We start from the raw sequence: 21574 nt of genomic DNA, 5'->3' as shown, positions 1-21574 counted from the left end.
AATCATGTATACTGAAGCATTTCAGTTTCTTATATGTAAGCTGTCTCCATCCTTCCACTATTCAAAGAATGGTGAATAGTGAAGTCATTTGAAGAGAAAACTTGAAGTTGCATTCCCATGTCTATTTAGATTTTTTACCAGTAGCATTTGAGCCATCATATATTATTAATTCACAAGGTAACACATTATGCTTTTTATTATTCCATAAATAGGTGAAATAGACAGACTGCGTAGAGTAAACAAATTCCGATGAGGGATCTATGAACATACCTCGGACTCATTCCGCCACTAACAACATGGCGGCTACCATGGGGTTGAACGGTGTGGTACCCCTTTTAAAAAACTTATCGTGCCGTGCTTATTTATATCAAGTTAGGTTTTATAGAATTTCCCACGTAGGAGTCTCGATATCACTCAGATCTACTCCGAAGCTTCTACACCAGAGAAGAGGCCCCGGGTTAATATGTAAAGGTAAGTTGTAGTGGTGTTTCGGCTGCGTCGTCTGCAGCTGATCTAACCCAAAAGCAAACCGTGTTATGCAATGCTCACAGAATTTTGTTCTGCAAATTGTCATGCATTTTCATTGACGTTAAGGGTATATGCGTTATTTTTCATGAAGTTTTTCCCCTTGCCTTTCATTGCTTTATCAGGGAGAGAGAGATTAGCTATTCATCGGTAGAACTAAAGACCGCAGGCGAGTTGAGGCAGAGACGCAGGTTAGACGAAGTCAAATGGAGCGTCGTGTGATTTGAAAAATAATGATGATTTTCACTTAATAAATTGTCTTGTAGGCCATTTTTCCAACTGCATAGCTTATCTTACGATTTATTAGGTGGCCTATGTTCATGACAGTCATTAGTTTATCCCAGCCAGCGTTCAGGACTAGCCATCTAGTTCCAAGAACTAGATGGCATGACCTAAGTAATTTTATCCATCAGGGCTACTGCCATTGACCAGTTTAACCTCACGTGGTACACTGTAGGCATAAGTAGAGGTTCTTTGCAGTGTCCCTTCATTCCGTGGCTGCAACCCTTTTCATTCCTTTTACTACTCCTCCATTCACATTCTCATCCATCTTACTCTCCACCTTCTCCTGACAATTGTTTCAGAGTGCAGCTGTGAGGCTTCCTCCTGTTACACCTTTGTAATCTTTTCACTCTCCATTTCCCTCTCGGTGCTGAATGACCTCACAGGTGTAAGCACTTGGCCTTTGGCCTGTATTTCATAGACTATTCCATTCCATTCCAATAATTAAGGTGACATGGCCTAGGTAATTTTAGGGTCTCCCTAAACACCAAACCAAAGAGTGTCTGGGTAGAACTATATATATAGTAGCTCCGCGGCGGCGACGGCACTATAACCTGACTTTTTCTTTAGTTTTTTGGTTGCTATTTATGAATTTACCTTTAATTTTTGGGGCTCAAGTGTAATTAACCTGTAATTAACCCCTGAAGTCCACCCAGCAAGGGGTTTCCATACGCAGTCTTCACAAGACAGAGCACGGGTACGTCTGTTTTGAACGGTTCATATCCCATCCGGCAAGTGCAATAACCTGTTAATGTATGGGTACCCCCCCCGTCCCAGTACTAAACATGGCGAAGGGACATTCCATTTGGCCGACAACAACAGTATCAGTACCCCTAAAAGTGTAGAAAAAACCAGTTGAAAAGGTAAAAACAGGCACGGAGCTAATATATAGAATTACCGGTGTCTGTGTCATGGAGAAAAATATAGCCCAGTTACAATACTCCAGGCATTAGCTTCATGACTGTCATCACCAGGCTAGGATATAAACAGCTTAACAGCAGAGAAAGAGGCAGATGGTCAAGGGTGATTAGGTGAAGTTCTGCTCAAGGCTAAGCCTAACCGAAAAGGAAAAGGCTGACTTGAAAGTATAATGAGATATCTTAAATAAGATAAAGGCATAGTAGTCTAAGATTAGAAGAGGACAAAGTTTTACTTTAAACCTCTTATCACAATTTGTACTTGGAAATAGTCTTATCATTTTCCTCAGTTTTAATGTGTGCTTTAAATGTTTCCGACGTTCGTTTCTTTCGCTGTCAAGTTTTACTTTCATACCAGCACCACGCCCATGAGCTATATTCAGTACCATAAACAAAAGATGGTAAATATCTTGGTAAATTTGCAATAGATTTGAGCACAAGTCTTTTATTTGTCATATTAAGGAGACATAGGATAACAGTATAAAAACTCCAGTATCAAGTACAGTATTAACTTTAAAGTGAAATAATACTTAGAAGAAATCAGAAATGAGATGTAGTCTAGAAAGAACTGTAGAAGTGGAACCTGGCCCATTTTGAAAGGAATAACCTAGCAGATGAGAAGTTACTGAGTGGAAGAAAATTTGGATTAAGCATATTATTGAAATAAAAAAGGGGAGTGAGAAAAAGCACTGATAGTCAATAGGAGGAAATTAACAGTAAAAGATAAACAAGACATTAAAGCATATGAATATAAAAAGATTTTATAGAAATGTTGATAACTTGCCAAGTAGACAATTGAGAAGTATGTTTGTTTAAATTTCTTTTGTCAGACTTTTTTTTTTTTTTTTTTTTTTTTTGCTGAAGGTGCTCCTTGGTACCCTCACTTATTTTTGCATGGTCATATTTATAATGACAGCTGAATTGCATCTAAATTAGTGTACCAGGCTACATAGATTATTATTATCAAGAGACTTCTCATTGCTAAAATAGTTTGAAGTGTCTTATTTGTGACTGATATAATTTTGTATGAGAGTAGAAAACCTTCTTTTTAAACAAATGGAATGAAATGTGATAGCTGAATTAAATTTGTAGGAAGACTTTTTAATCTTTATTTGAGTGCTCCTGCTCTGTTAGGATACTGCCTTCTGCCATTAAATCTCCTATATTTGTCATTCTCCATAAATGGAGGGGTGTACAGTTGTAGGTGGGAATTCTTTTAACAGAAAGAATATACTAATGCATCCAAGTACCCATGTAATTCAGATATTTATGAGAAAATCTTGACCTAGTATTAAAAGAAAGTGTAGGTCATCTGGGGATTTTTTATCAATTCATTAAGGTGTTCCTTAGGGTTTCTAGGCCATGTTTCGCTCAGGCTGTACTGGGCTTGATCATACCAAAAAATGAGAGTACTGTAGACTTATCTGCAAATGTGAATCTGGTTCCTCACATACTGTGTGGTTGGCAATGGCAGGAATAAAATCTTTCTGAAAAAATAATCTCGCATGCTGATTGGCTGGTGAGTTTTTCTTGTATCTCAAATTTTAGTATTGATGTTTATATTGTTGCAGCCTTTTTGAGTGACAGGGATGGTGCCGGCTGCTTACCTGTTATTATGACGTAGCTGATGGTATTTCTCAGCAACTATTTTGATTGGTCAAGAGGCATGTATTGATGTCTAGGCTGTGCTGGTGTTAATCACACCCAGAAATGCTTGTCATCTCCTTGTATGTTTGAGTCTATCAGGTGCCTGACGAAAAGGGGAGATGATGAGTGACTTTTTGCAGAAAAGACAAGGAAATGGAAATACTTGGGATATGAAGGAGAGGAAGGCCTAATAGAAGGAGAGTGCATTTGGAAAGACATAAGAGACATAGGCAGGGCACAAGATAGAAACACCTAGAAAACACTAATTGAAAACAGTGGCACTGACTACAGATTAAGTGCAGAAGGATAAGGAGAGGTCTTGTTAGGTCAGTAAGAAGGGAACCTGATGTTGGAAGGCAGGATGAACATATTCTGTATTGTGTCCATAGAGAATTTCTTGTGTTGGATTATGAGGCTTAGGTGTCTCGTGAATGGGCCTATGCCAGTTATTTTGGTATTCTTTACTCTGGTATCTCATGCGATGTAGGCAGTTGCATAACAGACCTCCCAGTCTCTGACTAGTGGCAGTCAGTGGATATTACTCCCTCTGTCCATGTTTTGACCTAAGGGAGCGAATGGTAGAGCATGTTTATCTGTCTCTCCACAAGGTGGTCTTCCCATCCCACATGGAAAAACTAAGTTCTCTAGAGTAAGGTGACAAACAAGCCCAATTCTAGCACGGGGGCCTGTCCTCCTTGACATCACACATCAGGATGTACAGTTGGTTACAAGAATGATCCTTCCCCTGCTCACTTTTAAGATAGGGAGACAAACACAAGTACTGTATTCATTTATGGACAGTATCTCCCAGCAAGGGAATAAGTCTCCATATAAAAGATACATACTGTTATTATTTTCAGGATAATTTACACTTCCTAGATATACAAACCTGAAATCTAAACTATCCCTCTCTAATCCCTGATTTTTAAGGAAAAAAGTGCTGCTACATGCCCAGTGAATGTTTGGGTTTGCACCCTGCAACTCATGTGCTGCTATTTAACACCTTGTTACCAAGTTCAAGCAACTTGGGGAGTTTTGTTGAAGGTTTTCATAACTAGGAAACATGCAAATTATCTATAAAAATGTGCAATATGCTGATATTAGATATTGTCGGCCTTCAGGATTCCCATGTAGTTTTTGTGATGATCCATCTAATGTTTCGCCCGTAATGTCTGTGTCAGAGTGTCAGTTTTTGTCACCCAAGCGGGTCTCCAAGGAATATGTACATCGTGCTTCAGGATCCAAGGGATCCAGGCATCTAGTGGGATCCAAGGGATCCAGTTTAGTGGGATCTGGAGGATCCTGTTCTGGAACCGATTCAGCGATGCTTAGACAGTATTCCAGATCTGTTACGCAAACCGACAGTGACTCATGAGTCCGAGGATTTGAGTCTCTCACCCATTTTGTCTGAAGAAAAGTACATAGAACAGATCAGCCTTTTTCAGCTTACGCTTCCCTTTTAAAGTACTTCTTGTGTTGCTTCCCGGACTTCTTTTTGCCAGTGACTCCGTCTTCACTGAATTCATCTTTTGTGATGAGACAGCCTTCGGAAGCTTCTAGGCTGCCTTAGATGGTTTTAGCATCGTCTTCAAAGAAAGCTCTGTCAAGCATTGAGAGCTAGCTGACAGAAAAGAGGGATATGGGGAAAGCGGTACAGTATTCTGTGCTCCTGCTTCTCGTTTATCCAAGAGGAGATGAGTTGGATTACTCATCTTATGTTACTGGAGAAGTGCTGTCGTTGGGAGTTACTGCCTTCTCCTCATCCAAGATCTTATTCACGACTTCAGAACTCGAGCATTTGACTAAGGATATCTTTAAGTCTTCGAGATCCTAAGTTTTCTTGATTGGACTGTCGGCGCCTTAGCGAAGAAAATAGAAGACTGTGCCTCTCTCCAAGATAGCTCCGCTACAGAGTGGCTGGGAGTGCTCTCATGCATGGATAAAGTGATCAGGGATGGATCCCAGGAGGTAGCCTTGTTTGTGGTGGGAGTACTTAAGAAGCGAGAGGAGTGGTATTCATTCGTTTCAAAAGGGATCACTCCCTCCCAGAGATCCGCACTTCTTTTTGCTCCTTTAGATCAGCATGGTCCCTTTCCACCGCTACAGTAGAACATATCGCAATGGAGCTGCAAAAGAAATCCACTAGACTCGTTGTCCCAGTCCACCAAATGCCCGAAGGAGTCTGGACATTCTTCATCTTCCTCATTGTTTGCACCTAGAACAGCTTCCCCTCTACAGCAAGCATTTCGAGGCAGTAGAGGTAGATTCCAGCTCCGTTCCCAAGCATATTCTAGGTCTGTTCGACCAATCAAGAAGTCAGCAAGCAAACCTTCCTCTCGCAAGTGAGGATACTGTCCTCCATGTACCAGTGGGCGCCAGGCTTCTACATTTTTGGAACAAGTGGGAGGACAGAAATGTAGAACCTTGGGTTTTAGGGGTGATCAGAGTAGGATATGCCATCACATTTGGGAAGAAACCTCCCTTAGTGTCCTCTCCTATCAACTTGGCGGCCTACTCTTTAGACTCAGGGCCTGCTGATAAACCTAGACAAATCCCAATTATTCCTGAGTCAATCGATTCTATATTTGGGAATGAAGATCAACTCTCAGATTTTCCGGGCTTTTCCGTCAGACAAGAGAATCCATGCCTGCATTCAGAGAGTTTACTGGGAACTCTCTCATCCATAGAAAAGTTCGTTCCATTAGGGAGACTTCACATGAGAGGGCTAAAATTTTTTGTAAAAGTTGGCAGAGGAAGATTCTTCGGGACTCATTGGTTTTCCCAGGCACCCCTGAGATCAAAGAGGACCTTTGGTGGTGGCTTTTAACAGGAAGGTTTGCAGACGGGAAATCTCTACACCCTCTGAGCCCCAACCTCACATTATATTCGGATGCATCAGATCTGGGTTGGGGACTCTCCTAGAAAACAAGGAAGTTTCAGGGACATGGTCACAACCCGAGAGAGAACTTCATACCAATGTGAAGGAGCTGAAGGCAATACACTTAGCCCTTCAACACTTCTCAACAGCAACTTGCAACTCCACAGTCATAGTCCACTCGGACAATACGTCAACTCTGGCTTACATAAAGAATCAGGGAGGAACCCACTCCTTCTCACTGTATCAAGCGACCAGAGATCTCCTTATACAGGGCAAACTCAGTATCATAGTGGACGAATTAAGTCGTTGCAAACAGGTCCTACCCATGGAATGGACACTGAATCGGCAGATATGCACTGACCTGTGGAAACAGTGAGGAAAGCTGTCGATAGATCTATTTGCAACGTCGAGGAATCACCGACTTCATTTGTACTGCTCACCAGCCCCGGACCCCTCTCGCGTGGGCAACAGATGCAATGCTCCAGGACTGGTCGTATCTGGATGTCTACACCTTCCCACCATTCAGTATGGTGAGAGATGTAATCAACAAATTTCTCCTACACGACAATGTGTCGATGACGCTGGTAGCTCCCTTTTGGCCACAGAAGGAGTGGTTTCCAGATCTCCTCAGTCTCCTAGTAGATTTCCCAAGGTTACTTCCACAGCGGCAAAATCTACTCAGGCAACCACACTTTCACCGGTTCCATCTAGGACTATCCACTCTCGCTCTGACGGGCTTCAGACTGTCAGGAAGCTTGTCAGAGCGAAAGGCTTTTCGAGATCATCGGAAGCAATAGATTTAGACGCCGGTCTTTCTCCAACGTCTACCAGAATAAATGGACAATATTCTGCAACTGGTGCAGAAGAAACAATGTATCATCTTCTTCTACCTCTTTAGTGCAAATAGCAGATTTTTTGCTATTTTTAAAATCTTCGCAAGGATTGGCTACATCAACGATCAAAGGCTACAGAGCGTTGCTCACCTCTGTATTCAGATATAGAGGTCTGGATCTGTCGACTGATAAAGACATCGTGACCTTATCAAGTCACTAGACAACATCCTGGAACCTCTTCAATCCACATCCCTCAGAGATCTTACAAGAAAGACACTATTTCTAGTTGCTCTAGCTACTGCTAAGAGAATTAGTGAGTTACAGGCTCTGAGCAAGAAGGTGGGATTCACACAAGGAGACGCGGTCTGTTGATTTTATGGGGTTCTTAGCGAAGAATGAAACGCCGTCTTTTCCCTGGCCTTGTTCATTCATGCTGTACATAAAAAAGGTATTACAAGTATAGTGTAATAATGATCAAAATAATACCTACTATGCATAGACAGTAGTTTCTTTAGCTCAACAAAATTATTGCATTACAGTATAAATTAGGAATCAAAACAAAAATTTTCTTTTGCCCACATCCCACAATAATTGGTCAGAGGGGAGCAGATTTAGAATTTTATAAAGAAAATAGAAAACAACCATTGTATAAGCAGTGTACAGTACAGTATTCATCATTTGGTTGTATAGCAAGAGTTACTTGTAGTATTAAGATATGTAAAAGCAGTGGCAGCACTGTGTTACTGTATGAGATGTATTCTTGTTTTGAATGGCTACCTTGTTTATACTTTCAGAAAATTTGAGACCAACAAGTTCTCACTTCCACACATCATCATCGTTAAGCCGCGATTACTATGAAGTATTAGGTGTCCCTCGTAATGCATCTGGAAAGGAAATTAAGAAGGCATATTATGAGTTAGCAAAGAAATACCATCCAGATGTAAATAAAGGTGATCCATCTTCACAGAAAAAGTTTACTGAAGTATCGGAAGCTTATGAGGTTAGTTCAGTTACTTGAGTAGTCAATAATTAATTTTCATTTTTGAAATGAATCTTACCCCTCTATTATGATAGCTGTAATTCCTGTGTCAGGTGGGATGATGATAGAGGGTGAAAACTAAAATTAATAGGATTATTTAGTTTGAACAGTCTACTGATCCATCCTTTTTGGGTAATTCAAGCTTCTGTTGTTTACCGATCAGGTTTTTCTTGGTTGTCAGCCTGTGAATATGTATTGAGAGAGTTGTTTATTTTTGTTGCTGATTAAATAATGTTCTGTATTTTGGCTTTGGCATTTTGTGGTTTTTTTCATTATTTAGGATGTCATCCAAAAAGGACAAAGACAAGTTATATTGAGTCTGTAAGGTAAGAGGTGTATATGATCGTCGTGATGTGTGTTAAATGTAGGAAGAAGGATTGTTCTTTTAACGGTTGCTGTGATCAGTGTATTGATTGTTCAGGTAAGGTAATGAATGTTTAAAGTAGAAGAAGAGAGAAGCAGATAAGAATAGGAAAAGAGAGAAAATAGATTCTTCAAGCAATATGACAGGAGATGAGGATAGGAGTGAAAGTTTCTCATCTTTTCATGATCTGTCAGATAGTACAGTAGCTCTTCCCACACTGCCTGTTTTCCTAGTAATTCTTCTCCTTCAGAATATTTCTTCTCCACTCAAAGCTCCAAGTATTGTTCAGGATATGAGGTTTGGGAAATTAGAAGCTGATGTAGTTAGTTTTAGAGCTACATTTGAAAAGTGCGTGGAAGTAACTTCCTCAAAACTTCCTGCATTACCATCCCAGTTTAATTGTCCTTTTTGAGTTCCACTTTAGCGGCAGAGAAGTGCCAGCACCCTCCCTCCTTGCTAGGCCACACTTTAGCCATACCCTGTGACACTCCAATACTGTTGGAGGCACAGGGAAGTGAGTTTTCCATTATCATATTTCTCTGGCCAACCTGGCGCGTGTTGTGTACAGGTTTTGCTTGTGCAAAATCAAGCGAAGTTCACCTAGGCAGGAGGTAGATTTGCTAGGTAGTGATAAACTTACTCGATGTCTGATTTTATTTCCCCCGGGCTTTACTGGAGCCTGTGTACTCCTAGTGATCCTTATCTAAGCTCTTCCTATAGTCCTCCTTTGCAGCAGGATTCAGTGTTTTCTCAGAGGCGCTCGCCTGACTCCAGGTGATCACCTGGCTCCGGGCATTTGCCTTGCACCAGGCGTTCACATTCTTCTCAGTCTCCCAGGCAGTCTGTCAATGTCGGTTCATCTTCATGCCATATGTCCGACATGAGGGAGGTTCGTGCTCGTCAGGTGTGTGTGTGTGTGTGTGTACGCATTTGTTTCCCCACATTCTCCTTCCTTTCTCAGGCATTCTCATCAACATTTGATGCCTTGTAAGATAGAGGTACTTTCTCACACAGATTGCTAAAGTTGGGCTTTGTATCATTCTCATTCTGTCTCGCATTCACCATTAGCAACATGTAAGTGTGGATGCCACATTTTAGTTCCTGTTCTCCTCAAGTGTCTCACTTCCAGTGTCATTCCCCTTATTTGTCACCTCAGGCTCCTCCTGGGCATTCCAACCATTTTCTTGAACTGCATTCGACATCACAAACGCTGCAAGCTGCTTCCGTGTCACTGAAGCAGCTTTCGAGGTATTCTCAGACCTTTTTTAGGTGCCGCTGTCGCCTCTTCAGTGCTGAAGATGTGCATATTCACCTGTTAGACAAATGGATCCCCCTCCTGTGATTGCTACTGTTTCAGTATTAGAACAAACTGGATTATTTTCCCCGTTCTCCGGGTTTTTGATGTCGGCTCATTTGGTGGTGTCAGTTTTACCTTCCACTTAACCTGGTGTCAGCACAGGATAGTGCAGATGTACAGGAAGCTTCTTTATGGAGCTGGCTTTTGCTTTCACATTAAGTCAGTTTTAGAGGAGTTGAAACTCCCTTCATCTCTGGGAGCAGAGGACTCTGCTGCCGCCACCTCAGCTTCCCCAGGATTTCCCTCTGATGAGCCTGAGGCTTCTGGATGACTCTGATGCTGAAGAAGTGTAGGTAGTGTTGTCAGCTTTTCAGAGTTCAGATGAAGGTCTTTGCTAGCAAATTTCCTGAGGTTCTTAGATGGCTTCTCGAGAGCACTTTTAGTCTCCAGACTTGAGTCTGCCAGTCCCTTTTCATGCCATTAGTCTTGACGTGCAGGAGGTTTATTCATGCATCAGTGATTAGGCTGAATCCAGATTTCATTTTCCATGTGATGGCTTATTGGGTAACACTGTGCTAGTCTGGACATAATAGGATAGTTAAATAGAATATTTGTATTTATAGAACAAAAAAGTTTTAATTTTGTTTGTGTATCATTTGATAAGGAAATGTTTAGAATCAGTTATTTTTGTGAAAAAAATTTCCATTGATATTCAGATCAATTTTACCATCAGACTATACCAGTGTTGTATTTTGTCCTTACATGAAAGGTCACAATGTATTCTTATTTGCAGGTCTTAAGCGATGAAGAGAAACGTCGACAGTATGACACCATGGGTCATACAGCAGAGCAGATGGGAAGAGCAGGAGGAATGGGTGGAGCTGGAAGTCCATTCCAAGGGGGCTGGAGTTACCAGACAACTATAGACCCTGAAGAACTGTTTAGGAAGATATTCGGTGATTTTAGAAGAGGAGGTATAGACTTTGGAGAGGAAGATTTTGCAGAGTCCAGGTTTGGATTTGGATCTGCACAAGAGGCAAGTAGAAGTTTGACCTTAGAAGAATAATCTCCATATTTATTCCGAATGTCATTAAATACCGTATCTTCCCTTTGCATAATTTTTTAGGTAAAGCGTATACATGTAAGTAGTGCTAAACTTATCTTTAGGAATGATTTCTTAAATGTTGTTATTAAAAGAGAGGATAGAAAATATTGGCCTGAGTGATTAAGTGGGATATTCAGTTTTATATACAGTAAGTGACTTACCAAGCATTTACATAGCTAACTGCTTCCTACCACGGCAGACCAAAAATTCAAATTTCACTGTGGTGCTGCCATCGCTAGTGTAGGTGACAGGGTCCCGCCCACTACTGGGACTGACAGAGACAACTCAGCAGGAAACAATACATTTTCTGCCAGCTCCCGATCAAGATCGTTGGTTTTTGGGCAGTACCATATGTCATTTGTTGGATTGTTTTCCTGTATTTTGGTGACATATTTAGATTTTGTGTAGCTTTTTTTTGCAATGAGTGAATCATTAGGTTATTTCTGTAATTTTTTTGCTATTTTGCCATGTCAGATTCTAGTTCTTCTAGCATTTGGTTCTGTACTGAGGGATGTAAAACTAAATTAAGTAAGATGATGTATGATTCTCGTATTAAATGTAGGGGACAAGATTGTAATGGGGGAGATTACTTGTCAGGAATGTCAGTATTGGGATTTTCAGCAGTGGAAGGTTTATCATTCCCATTCTGATAAACTTGATAAAAGTAGGGAGAGGAAGGCTGCTCTTAGGGCAGAGCATAGAGCTAGCTTAGAAGCTACTCCTTTGCCTTCAGTGGCTGAGGGTAGTGCTGTTTCTTCCCCACTTATCCCTTCTGTTTCTCCAATTTTGATCCTCCTACTGATTTACCACGTACAGTACTCCTTTACTGTCTTCCCATGCTTCTGATTCCAACACTATCTCCAGCCTTGAGTCTAGGGTCGATAAGAAGTTAAGAGTTTTTCGCCAATACGGTCATGAACCTTGGTTTATCTTTTAAGGCTTTTTTGATAAAGCATCTGTTCCAGATGTTTGTGCTACCAGTGTTCCCAGTGCTAGTAAAGGGCAAAGTGAGAGTGTTGTGTTTTCAGAGGAGGCGGCTGTCTGTCCTACCAGAGCTCCTAGACAAAGGTCCCTGTCCCACTCCCCTGCACTGGGGAGAAGACATACCGGAGGTTGAAGGGAGGCTGGTAGGGGTTGCCCACAGGCATTCGTCCCTTCCGTCGAGCCTGTTGCACGTTTCGAGGTGCCAACTGAGCGCCACTGGAAAGGTGTCTCATTTAGTGTGCATTGTATGTCTGATTTGGAAGGTTCGTTGTCGGGTGGGAGGCATCGTTGGCATCAGTTTTCTGTTTCTTGTCCTTTGAAGAGGCATTCTGCGGCTGCGGACAGCTCTCCTCCTCCTGTTAAGAGACTTAAGAAAGTCAGAGTTAGTCCTCAACCTTCATGCAGTTTTGCAGATCTGTCTCCTTCATTGTCTCAAGTTCAACAAGCAGCCTGGGCTAGTCCGGAGTCTCTTAGCGCTGAAGATCCTCTGATCTTGTCTCTTAAGCGCTCTCGTAATAAGTGCTCACTGCCTCAGCCCAAGTGCTCGTGCACTCCTGAGCGCCTGCCTTCTCCCGAGTGCATCGCTCCAGCTGCTCAGTCTCAAGTTAACATCTCTGACAATTTTCAAGCTAGACTGCTGAATTTTATTTCTTTTGGTAGCTGAATGATTTCTCTGCACAACAGCGTAAAAAATTACCGAAGTAAGTTGGTGTAGGCGAAGTACAGAGTATAATTATGGGATATTTGAAAATTTTGCACTTTCCTCCCCAAAATTTAACCTAAAAAATTGAATTGTGATAAAGTCTTCATTTTTTATACACAGAACACCCAGATAAATTACCTACGTATTACAATGCAAAAGTTATAATTATACTAAGGAAAATATGATAAAATGAATGACAAATTATAGAATAAAAATCTAAAATTATACAAAACATATAAACATACATGCTGCATAGGTATAAAAAATATCAGGAACACTTGCCATAAATGATTCTCATCTTGTCTGCTGGTTTGTGCAATCTTTTTACATCATCAAAACGTGAAAGACTTAAATTTGGATGAAGCACATGTCAGTCATCAGTAAGCAAAACGTGAAGGGCCACAATTGGGATGATGTATATGTCAGTCATCAGTAAGCGAAAGGGTTAAGCTTGTGCAATGATACTATACAAGTCATGATGGTATCTTGTGATGGGGCAGACAGAATTTCATTTCATATAAGTAACTTACCAAGTAATTACATAGCTATAGTTTCTAACTCGCACGGCAGCCTAATTTAAAAAATCGCGGTAGTGTTTCAATTGTTTTCGTGTAGGTGACTAACCCTGCCTACTATTAGGGAACAGTAGGAACAACCAAGCAGAAGAGCTCAGTTCGTTTCTGCCGGCTACCAGCTGCGCATCGGTTGTATGCAGCAGCCTTTTCATCGCTTTTTGGTTGATTCTTTCCAGGAATTTGGTGAGGTATTATCACTTTTGTGTAGCCCTCAAGCTTGTTAGCTTTTAGTTCAGGTTTTTTCTAGCGTTTTTGCTTAGATATGTCAGATTCTAGCCCTTCCAGTATTCACTACTGTAGCAAAGGGTGTAAGACTAGGCTTGTGAAATCAACATATGATTCTCATACCATCTGTTCTAAATGTAAGGGGCAAGAGTGCAATATGGAGAAAACTTGTGCTGAGTGCAAGGGCTGGGATGAAAAGAAGTGGAAGGTTTTAAAATTTCACCTTGATAAATATGAAAGGGATAGAAAGAGAAAGGCATCCTCTAGAGCCGAAAGTAGGGCTTTACTCAGTCTTGAATCAATTCTTAAACTGGGACTGTAGATATTCTTTTTATTCCTTCATCCCCTGTTCCCACTTTTTCTCCTTTCCCCAGACCTCCTCCCATTGTCCTACCAACTCCTGTGCCTGGCTCCCATGCTTCTGATCCCAACCATTACCAGTCTCAAGTCCAGTTCAATTAAAAAATTAACCCGGTAGTTAACACTGTGGCAGAATTAGGGGCACCCTTTAAGGTCCTTATGGACAAAGTGTATTAAGACATTGCATAGTGACTGTGTTGTATAAGTGGAGGTGGTGGCTACTCGTCCCGCTGGTGCTCGTAGACGAAGGTCCCTGTCCCGCTTCCCTTAACCTGAGAGAAGACATACTGGAAGTCTAAGGGAGGCCGATGGGGTTTGTCCACGGGTAGTCGCCCCCTCGGTTGAGCCTGTTGCACGCACCTAGGCTTTGACAGACAGTTGCTGGAAAGGCATCTCAGTGAGTGTTCACCAGTTGTCATCTGATTCCAACTCCAGCCCTGACAAGAGGCACCAATGGTGCTTCCAAGATTTGTCTTGTCCAATGAAGAGGCATGCAGATGATGTTGGCCGCTTTCTCCACTTCCGATTAAGCAGTATAAGGAGGCAAGTCACAGTCCTCAACCCTCCTGCAGTTTCGCTGAGCCTCCCTCTGCCTCTGCCTCAACCCGACCTTCGCCTTGTGCATGGAATAGTCCGGAGTCCTTTTTTCCTCATCCTTTATCTGTTAAGTGACCTTATTTGGCCCCTAAGTGCCCAAAGGACCCTCTTAGTTGCCCATCATCCTTTTCTAAGGGCCTTCCTCCTCTGGAGCGCCCGGCGCCAGCTCCCGAGTGCCCGACGCCAGCTTCCAAGTGCCTGGTGTTAACTCTTCCACACCAGTCTCCAGCTTCTGAGCGTCTCCAGCTTCTGAGCATCAAGCACCTACTTTGGGCAAAGAGGATCCGACCTTGGAGCCTCTCAAACAACAGTTAGCCAAGATTATGGGTTCTGAAGGAAACTCTCTCAGCTTCTAAGGCAGTTAAGGATTTGTCCTTGTCTCCAATTTCTTTTGATGAAGAGGATTTTGGACAAGAGCCTGCACCTCTTTCAGTGTATGCAGCTCTTCTCTGGTATTTCCTGGCGAGCTTCGCATCCTTTTTTGCTCCAGCTGCCTTGTTCTTGTCTACCTTGACCTTCCTGATGAGGAGCCAACCAGATGACAGTGCCTGGCTCCCCAAGAATCACCAGCAAAGGATGGATCAACAGATGGTTAAAACTAAATGATCCAATTTATTTTTTTAGTTTTCACCCACAATTGTCATTCTGCCTGATGCAGGAATCAGAGCTATCATTATAGAGAGGTAGGTATTTGAAAAACAAAATTTATTAAAAACAATTCCTATTTTGCAGTCTGCTGACTGATGAACAGTACAACAGCAAAAAGATAAATTAATGGCCATGGTCACCAGTTTCACACCTATGTTCATTATATTGTACTGGCAGTCCCCGGTTATTGGTGTTCTCGGTTTTACGGGCTTGTCTAGCGATGACGATAACCGGATTTTCGACACTGATCCCTGGGTTATCGGCACCGATCCCCAGTTGTCAGCGGCACCAATTCCTGGTTATCAGCGCAGATAACCAGGGATTGGCACTATTATCGCCGATTTTCAGTTATCGTCGCGCTGTCGGAAACAGAACCCCACTGATAACCAGGGACTGCCTGTATTGGTAACTACACTGGAAGCTTGTTATTGTAAATTACAAGTCTCACAGCATCTGCTGTCAGGGATTATACATAACACTAGCTTGCAAACCTTGGAATGTCATTTTCTTTCATTTTTGAGTTCACTGGAACTTATATCTCATATATTTTTTGTATGTTTTGCAGATTACTATGAATCTTACATTTTCACAAGCAGCACGAGGTATTAACAAAGATGTAACGTTGAACACTGTGGATATATGTCCTAAATGTACAGGATCAAGATGTGAACCTGGAACAAAAGCTATCAGATGTCAGTATTGTAATGGCACTGGAATGGAAACTATATCTACAGGTAAATTTCATTTAATGAATTTTAGTTTTCAGTTTTCAATATGCCATATGTTCAATGAAGTATTGTAAGAAGCCAGTCAGGTCATCAAGGAAATGCGTATTTCTCCACATTTCTCATATTTTCCTCTCTTATAGAATAACACAACTTACCAGACTTCTGTTTACTATGCTGCTGTTTCAAGTGATGTTTTTAAATAAATCCATAAAATTTAATGTTACATGTCAAGTGCATTAAGTGTAAAGTGCAGGTTAGTTCAGGCAAGGAACTATGTGAAACTGCTGGTAACTGTAAGATATCTTAAGAGTACTTGAGCGTAGTCTATGCTACAGAGTCTTTGTTACTTATCAGAAGGCCAGACTTACGAATTGTTTGATAAGTTGAGGTGATACTTTGTATTATTCTCATATGGCAGTAATATTTGTATTTTTATAGTTTTTGTGATGTGATGATGTAAAACGAACCAAAGCAAATGTGTGCAAGAATTGAGTAGAATTTAAAGAAATTATAAGTTAAATAGAAACAGAAGAATGTTTAGTTAGGTATTTATGTATGGAAATTTCTGATTTTTATAAATATGTATACAATAACAATCATTCAGATCACCAAAATTGGAAGAAGTGACATTTAAGCCAATAAACATATTAAATCTGAAATATTTGAAATATTGACAACTTTAAAGTGTGCTTATACAGAAGTAGACCCTCTAGGATGATATGACATGTTATTTGCCTTTCATAATGTACTGTAGATGACATTTAGGTTCTGTGCAGCTGTCACTTTGGATCCCAGCTCCATTGTTTTTTACTATATACTTTTTCAGCTCTCTTTTAAGAACAAAACTTTCAGACAAGCTTTTATTGTCTCAAGTTGTGAAACAGGTGTACATTTAAACTTTATGATAATGAAGTAAGGAAGTTAACACATTTTTAAAAACAACAGTTTTACTAATATGTTAGTAAGTAACTGGGTAGGTCAGAAAGTTTCCATAACCTAGTTTATGTTCATTGGTGGTGGATAACTAAAGAGTAAGGTAGCCTTCATAAGTCTCACTTGTTAGTTCTTTTGCTAGTTCCTCTTTCACCTGCTTAGTTGAGTTGTGAGTTTTCATTTTACCATTTACAAGCTTTTTGTGCTTTACTTGTTTTTCACCAAGGAACATGTTAACATTGAATGTTTGTTTTAATGATACCTCATCACATTACATTCATCAGGTAATTTGTATTTTGATTTTCTGTTGTTTGGTGTCACTCTGCCCATTACAGAACTAGAAGGTATTGCAATACCCTGCTTTATCCTGTGTGTTGTTATAGTTTTCCTTTTCTATTTTCAGTTTTATATCACAGCCTGTGTTACATGCTTAGTTATTTCAGCTGATTTTAATATTATAGAATAGTTTAATGTACAGTGGGTTAGTATTTTATTTTTAGTGTCTTCCTGGTCATATTAAAGAGTAACTGGCTTTGTTACAGGATTTTACTGTATGCTATTTTTTCCCAATTTCTTTATGTCATCAACATGACATCAACCCCAATCCTCTCCCAGGAACACCCAGGTATTCTTACATTTACTTAGCTTGGTCTTTACTTTTCTTCCATTTCTTTTGATCTCCTTCCATGTACTCTTCTAGCTTCTTAAATATCTTATTTAAAAACAATTCCCCTGGAAGATCATCATGTGAATATAGAATTGACTTTGTGGTCTTGTTAAAGTAATAATGTAATAATAATGAAAATAATAACAATCCTTTAGGGCCTACCACTTGAAGTGTGCCTTGTGTAGTGCTCTGTGAGCAGTATTAGAGGTTTTATATAGCTTCCTGTTAGTTTTCAATCCAACTCCTTTAATGGTGCCATGCTCTAATTTCCATCACTCACGTGAAACCAGTTAGTCAAAAGATGTGATTCGATGCTACGGGTAAAAATGTTTGCTATCAGCCTGTGTAAAATTAGCATAGTATGTAATTATATATTTTAGCTTTATTTGTTGCTGACCATAGTTATATTCTTTGGTGTATATTAATTTTTCATCTTAGGAAGCAGGCTCACTGTCATCATCATCATCATCATCATCCTCATCCTCATAAACATTATTGAAACAGGTTTTCCTTCAAAGAGTATAGTGTAATGGTTCTTTCTTTCATGTAATTCAAGTTCATTAGTTACTTCATGGATTGTCTGCTCCTATTCCCTTCTCGTCACATTTCATCTCTTGTCTATTTTTGAGCTTCTGAACACCACATCTGTCACCCTTTAGGGGGGCTCCACACAGTACTCCTTGCACAGCTCTCTATAGATGATACTGAAGCTTCTTTAAAGTATTCTTTGAATTGCAGATAAAGTCATTATGTGAAAAAAGTTCAGCTGTTTTCATTATTAAGTACAGTACCTTAAACTATGGTCTAGTTAAATTAATAAAAACAGTTCCATTGCTTTTACTGTTCAGCTTTTACTTTGCATCTGTTTCCTTTGGTCTCTTCTTAGTTGACTGTCTAACTTCATTATTTTTACCTCTCATTTTAAGAAAAAACTGTTCAGGGAAACTGTACGAGAGTTAAAAAAAAAGAGAGATTAAGTGTTCTCATTAAATTATCTTACAATAAGAACCATAATGCCACATCTTAGTAACTTCCTCTTACCACGTCTTAGCAACTTCCTCATTTGTTCCTCATTTGTTTTGTGATCATCCCAGTTTTATCAAGATGTGACTGTATTTATTTTACCCGTCTTCAAGATCTATTTTATTTTCTTGTATGCTCCCATGTACCCATAACCAGTCAGTTTTGCTCTGTTTAGTAATTGGATGTTTTTATATTGGTGATTCAGTGACTGATTTCTGCTTCACAGAGTATGTTGGCACCTTTCACTGCTTTCTCATTTTTAGCTTTAAAATCCATTGAGTTGCTTAGGTGGCAAAAATATACTACCTCTTATTGAGGAAAGAGCTTTCTAAGCTCTCAGCTCTGAATCATGTTAGACATCTTTTAAATTAATTGCACCTGTATAGTAGTTGAAATGGAAATTTAACTTTATAATCTATTCCTAGGTCCTTTTGTTATGCGCCAGACATGTCGATATTGCCATGGGACACGAATGCATATAAAATATCCATGTACAGAATGTGAGGGCAAAGGTCAGACTGTTCAACGGAAGACAGTTACTGTTCCAGTTCCTGCAGGTAAAGCTTCATTCTGTTGTGTTATTATTAAAACTATTATCCTTTATACAGTTTACTATCCATGTTACTTTAACAGTTTGTCATGGAAACGGAACACTAAATTTTTAAAATGAACCTCAGGTTTTACAAAATGAAGTCTTTCTGATTGTGGAAATACATTTGAATGGCCTGAGTATTTAAAAATAAAAAGCATGGAAACTTACAATTATACAGTAAGTAGCTAATTGACATGAACTTGTTTGGTGTTTTGGACAGGTGTTGAGGATGGTCAAACATTGCGCATGACAGTAGGTAGAAAAGAGGTATTTGTAAGAATCACTGTAAGTAAAAGTGATTATTTCCGGAGAGATGGTGCTGATGTGCATACAGACGTTACCGTATCACTTGCCCAAGCTGCTCTTGGTGGAGCAACTAGAATACAAGGAATTTATGAAGACATTACGTTAGATGTGAGTACAAAGTTTGTGTATTTTCTGTTAGTTTTGTAGCTTTGTCTTGATAACTTTTGTTGAATTCAACTTGTTGGGTTCCAAAGCTTAAAGTAAGTTAATGACTTGTCAACTTCCAATTCCAAGCCCTGACAAATGGTGAGGGATGAGTTTATCAGTAAGGATTTGGAACTAGTAAATGGACAAAATTAATCACCAAATCCAGTAAACTGACAAGAAGGAAAGTGAACAGACCTTGTGCATTGAAGGTTAAATACAAAATATTATGAGCATTTTGTATAATTTTCATATATACCATACCAAATTTCATGAAAATCCCACTAACTCTAAATAAGTAATCTCAGTAAATTGCTCTAATAAAGATATTTGTAATTTAATTTTGGATAAACTTTATAAATGATAGTATTGGAAAAAATAACTGGATTATTAAGAATAGTAGCAAATTATTAGAATTAATTCAGTCATGCAAAAACAATCCTGCAGGTTGGTAATTTTATGGTATGTTTTTAATAACTGTACTCTTTATATACAGCAGTATGTTGCCCCATGATTATCTTAGTAAATGCAATTTTGCCTTATATAATAAATATATATGGAGTCAGATTTAGAATTGTACTTGAAAAATTTTTAAGCTTATGATTTAAAATGAACCCTGTTAAATATTTACAATATTAAATTTATTAATAGAATTTATAGACAAAAATATGTATCCCCATGTCTGCTGAATTTCAGCCCTAACATTTCTAGTTTATTTTTTATTTTTATGGATCAGTTCTTGCAAAATAATCCCTTAGAAGGTAGACTTAGAAATGAGAATACATGAAGGATTATAGATTATCTAGTATCTTTGAATAAAAGATGGATCCTTTTAGTTTTCTGAAAAGAAAATTATTCTGCTGGCTTTGTCTGTCCATCTGCACTTTTTTCTGCTCGTACTTTTTTCTGTCCACACTTTCTCTGTCTGCCCTCAGATCTTAAAAACTACTGATGCTAGAGGGCTGCAAATTGGTATGTTGATCATCCACCCTCCAATCATCAAGCAAACCAAATTGCAGCCCTCTAGCCTCAGTAGTTTTTATTTTATTTGAGGTTAAAGTTAGCCATAATCGTGTGTCTGGCAACGATATAGGACAGGCCACAACCGGGCCATGGTTAAAGTTTCATGGACCGTGGCTCATACAACATTATACGGAGACCACTGAAAGATAGATCTATTTTCGGTGGCCTTGATTATACACTGTAGCGGCTGTACAGAAAATTTGATTGCGCCGAAGAAACTTTGGTGCATTTTGCACTTTAGATATTGATATTGGAATTATTAATAACAAATTTTGTAAATTAAGTTTAAGATAAAAGTAGAGATTTTAAATTTGAAACACTTGGACTTCCTGCTTGCTTCTCTAATATTACCTGTGGAGCCAAATGCAAGTCAACTGCAAATATTCTCATGGAAGGTGAAAATTTTATTTTTGTCAGTTTTAAAAATAAACTGATTGATAATTAGCTCAAGACGGTTGTTTAAAAAAAGTTATAAATAAACTTTAATTTAAGAAGAGATAACATCTACAGACACAATTTCATTAATAAGTTAGATTGTTTTATTAGCTTTTCTAGTGTCTAAAACGTAGTAGTCTTTCACTCTTAGGTATTTTTTGTATGTAGCAAATATAATTACTTTTCATATGACTGCCTTGACTATCATAACCCTTGCTATATTTATGAAAGTACTTGATGTATCATGAAGAATGAAAGTAGATTATATAGTATAGTGAAGGCCTCTAAATTTACTAGTAAGCAATCATGTGAACATTTGTCTATCTGTGTAAATATTTCTCTCTCTCATTAAGTAATGTTATTTTACTCCAAGTTTTGATCAAGTTAATACACTCTATATCCCTTGATAAAATGTTATTAATATAATTGTGAATACAATTTTAGTAAGTATAGTGCATCGAATATTTACCCAATGTTTCAGCCACTGTTAAATGACAGCCTTAGCTCAAGTAGCTTATGACATGGTTTGGGTGGTATAAGGATTTCATAAGTTTTTGTATGCCATACCAAGTAAATTACAGTATTGCTGTGTTCTCTCTCTCTCTCTCTCTCTCTCTCTTAATTAAGGCTTCTTAAAATCCTGAGCAGCCCAAGCGTATGAGGATTGCAATTAAGCAGTGGAGTGTCTAGCACTTGAAGAGTAAGGCTTTAAGTGCCAGAGTCTTAGAGAATGTTATGTGCATG

At 39.3% G+C, this 21574-nt stretch overlaps 1 protein-coding gene across 6 annotated transcripts in view; it reads left to right on the top strand.

The window, feature by feature from the left end:
• The first annotated feature begins 256 nt into the window (after positions 1 to 256).
• Positions 257 to 21574, top strand: part of LOC136849029 (protein tumorous imaginal discs, mitochondrial-like) — a 48969-nt gene continuing 27651 nt past the window's right edge. For 5 of the 6 annotated variants that reach the window (XR_010856203.1, XR_010856202.1, XM_067121902.1 and 2 more), the window contains exons 1-6: positions 271 to 471; positions 7877 to 8082; positions 10576 to 10818; positions 15545 to 15713; positions 18756 to 18887; positions 19143 to 19336. Coding sequence is in view for 4 of the 6 variants with exons in the window: in XM_067121902.1 (XP_066978003.1) it covers positions 297 to 471; positions 7877 to 8082; positions 10576 to 10818; positions 15545 to 15713; positions 18756 to 18887; positions 19143 to 19336 (1119 nt within the window). In the remaining 2 variants the exon portion in view is untranslated. Of the gene's footprint in view, positions 472 to 7876; positions 8083 to 10575; positions 10819 to 15544; positions 15714 to 18755; positions 18888 to 19142; positions 19337 to 21574 lie in introns of all 6 variants that reach the window. The other variant, XM_067121900.1, reaches the window with a different exon arrangement.

This window comes from Macrobrachium rosenbergii, chromosome 20 (genome assembly GCF_040412425.1).
Source record: "Macrobrachium rosenbergii isolate ZJJX-2024 chromosome 20, ASM4041242v1, whole genome shotgun sequence".
Lineage (NCBI taxonomy): Eukaryota > Metazoa > Arthropoda > Malacostraca > Decapoda > Palaemonidae > Macrobrachium > Macrobrachium rosenbergii.
The sequence above is the reverse complement of the archived record's forward strand: the minus strand, read 5'-3'. Positions and strand labels throughout refer to the sequence as shown.